At 57.3% G+C, this 1,466-nt stretch overlaps 1 protein-coding gene across 1 annotated transcript; it reads right to left on the bottom strand.

Annotated features, from left to right (window-relative positions):
• Window positions 1–300: 300 nt before the first annotated feature.
• Window positions 301–1,164, bottom strand: GJB4 (gap junction protein beta 4). Its single transcript, XM_054571542.1, has one exon. It carries the CDS (start codon window positions 1,162–1,164, stop codon window positions 361–363), a length of 804 nt encoding a protein of 267 aa, XP_054427517.1. The 3' UTR covers window positions 301–360.
• Window positions 1,165–1,466: the final 302 nt, after the last annotated feature.

The raw sequence follows: 1,466 nt of genomic DNA, 5'->3' as shown, positions 1-1,466 counted from the left end.
TGTGATGGGTGAAACAGGATTTGACGTTCTGGGCCTCAGGTGCTCAGGGTGGTCCATTGTACACCCCCGGCTTTCCTACCCCTCATTCCCCACCTTATCATCAAAGTACTGAGAAAATCATATTTATTAAAGTTTTTTGACATACCGTATTACCACATATAAAATCCTTGCCATTGAACCACCTTCCCCTGGGGCTCAGGACCCTGAGAAAGAACTGTTCCCCAGTACTGGCCCCTGAATAGGCTTCCTGAGCACCACAGCCACTTTCCTTACATGCTCTGCTGCAGAAAGTGCCACTGCCCTGCTCTGGCCTTAGGGAGCAGGTAGGGGACATGGTGGTCCAGTTGCCAGCCTCATAGGTCATGGATACCCACCTGCATCCACCGAGGCTGAGCTGGCCTTCATTAGGACCGAGTTCCCATCTTGGGGGTGCTCCACCTGGGAGAGGGCATATGGTGGGCATGAATCACGCAGGCGACTCTGGCGCCGAGACCACTGGCGCTTGGAGCTAAAAATCTCCAGGCACCTCTTGCTCACCAGGTAGATGACCTCACTGAGGTTGAGCAGGATGCAGATCACGGCTGTGGCCACCATAAAGTAGGTGAAGACCTTCTTCTCCGTGGGTCGGGAGATGTAGCAGTCCACTGTGTGGGGGCAGGGCGACTCGGAGCAGGCCACCACGCGGGGCATGTCGTAATGCCCCTGGTACAGGATGTGGAAGGCGTAGAGAAAGCCAGAGTCCACGGCAGCCTTAAAGACGAGACTCAGCAAGTATGTCCACCAGAGCCCGCCCCGCTTTTTGTTTGGGTTGTCATACAGGGCCGGGGCGTTGGGTCCATGTTTCTGGCGGTACCTCCGTTCTCGCTCCTCGCGGTAGGCCACGTGCATGACCACCAGCAGCGAGGGGCATGTGACCAGGATGAGCTGCAGGGCCCAGAGGCGCACATGGGACACGGGGAAGAACTCGTCGTAGCAGACGTTGGGGCAGCCCGGCTGCTTGGTGTTGCAGACGAAGTCCTTCTGTTCATCGTCCCACACGTCCTCAGCTGCCACCACAAACACCAGGACCCGGAAGATGAACACCACGGACAGCCAGATGCGGCCCAGCGCCGTGGAGTACTTGTTGACCCCACTCAGGAGGCCTTGCAGGGATGCCCAGTTCATGGTGGTGGCTCCTCACGTGGGCAGCGTACGCCGGTGTGCGCCCACTCAGGCCTGGGGGCCACGAGGCCGGGGAGAACCTGGAAATGGGTGTCCTTTAGTAAAAGTGTGATTGGCAAAACCACTTCCCAACCACTGTGTCATCATGCCTTTATCCCCAATGCCTTGGTGGGGAAGAGGTTGCCATTTTTTCAGTTCTACCCGGGGGTGAGCTAAGGCCCAGAGAGGCACCTGCCAAGGCCCCACAGCTGGCAGTGGCAGAGCTGGTCTTGAGCTTCTGTCTTTCAGTTCCAAAATCAGGGAAT

The sequence above is a fragment of the Pteronotus mesoamericanus genome, unplaced genomic scaffold (genome assembly GCF_021234165.1).
Source record: "Pteronotus mesoamericanus isolate MK-2021 breed Mesoamerican mustached bat unplaced genomic scaffold, CSHL_Meso_final contig_221, whole genome shotgun sequence".
NCBI classification, from domain to species: Eukaryota; Metazoa; Chordata; class Mammalia; order Chiroptera; family Mormoopidae; genus Pteronotus; species Pteronotus mesoamericanus.
This window is presented reverse-complemented; position numbering and strand designations above follow the sequence as displayed.

Bases quoted from the DNA above. Each gene is read 5' to 3' on its own strand.
- GJB4 (XM_054571542.1), bottom strand. From the start codon at position 1,164: ATGAACTGGGCATCCCTGCAAGGCCTCCTGAGTGGGGTCAACAAGTAC.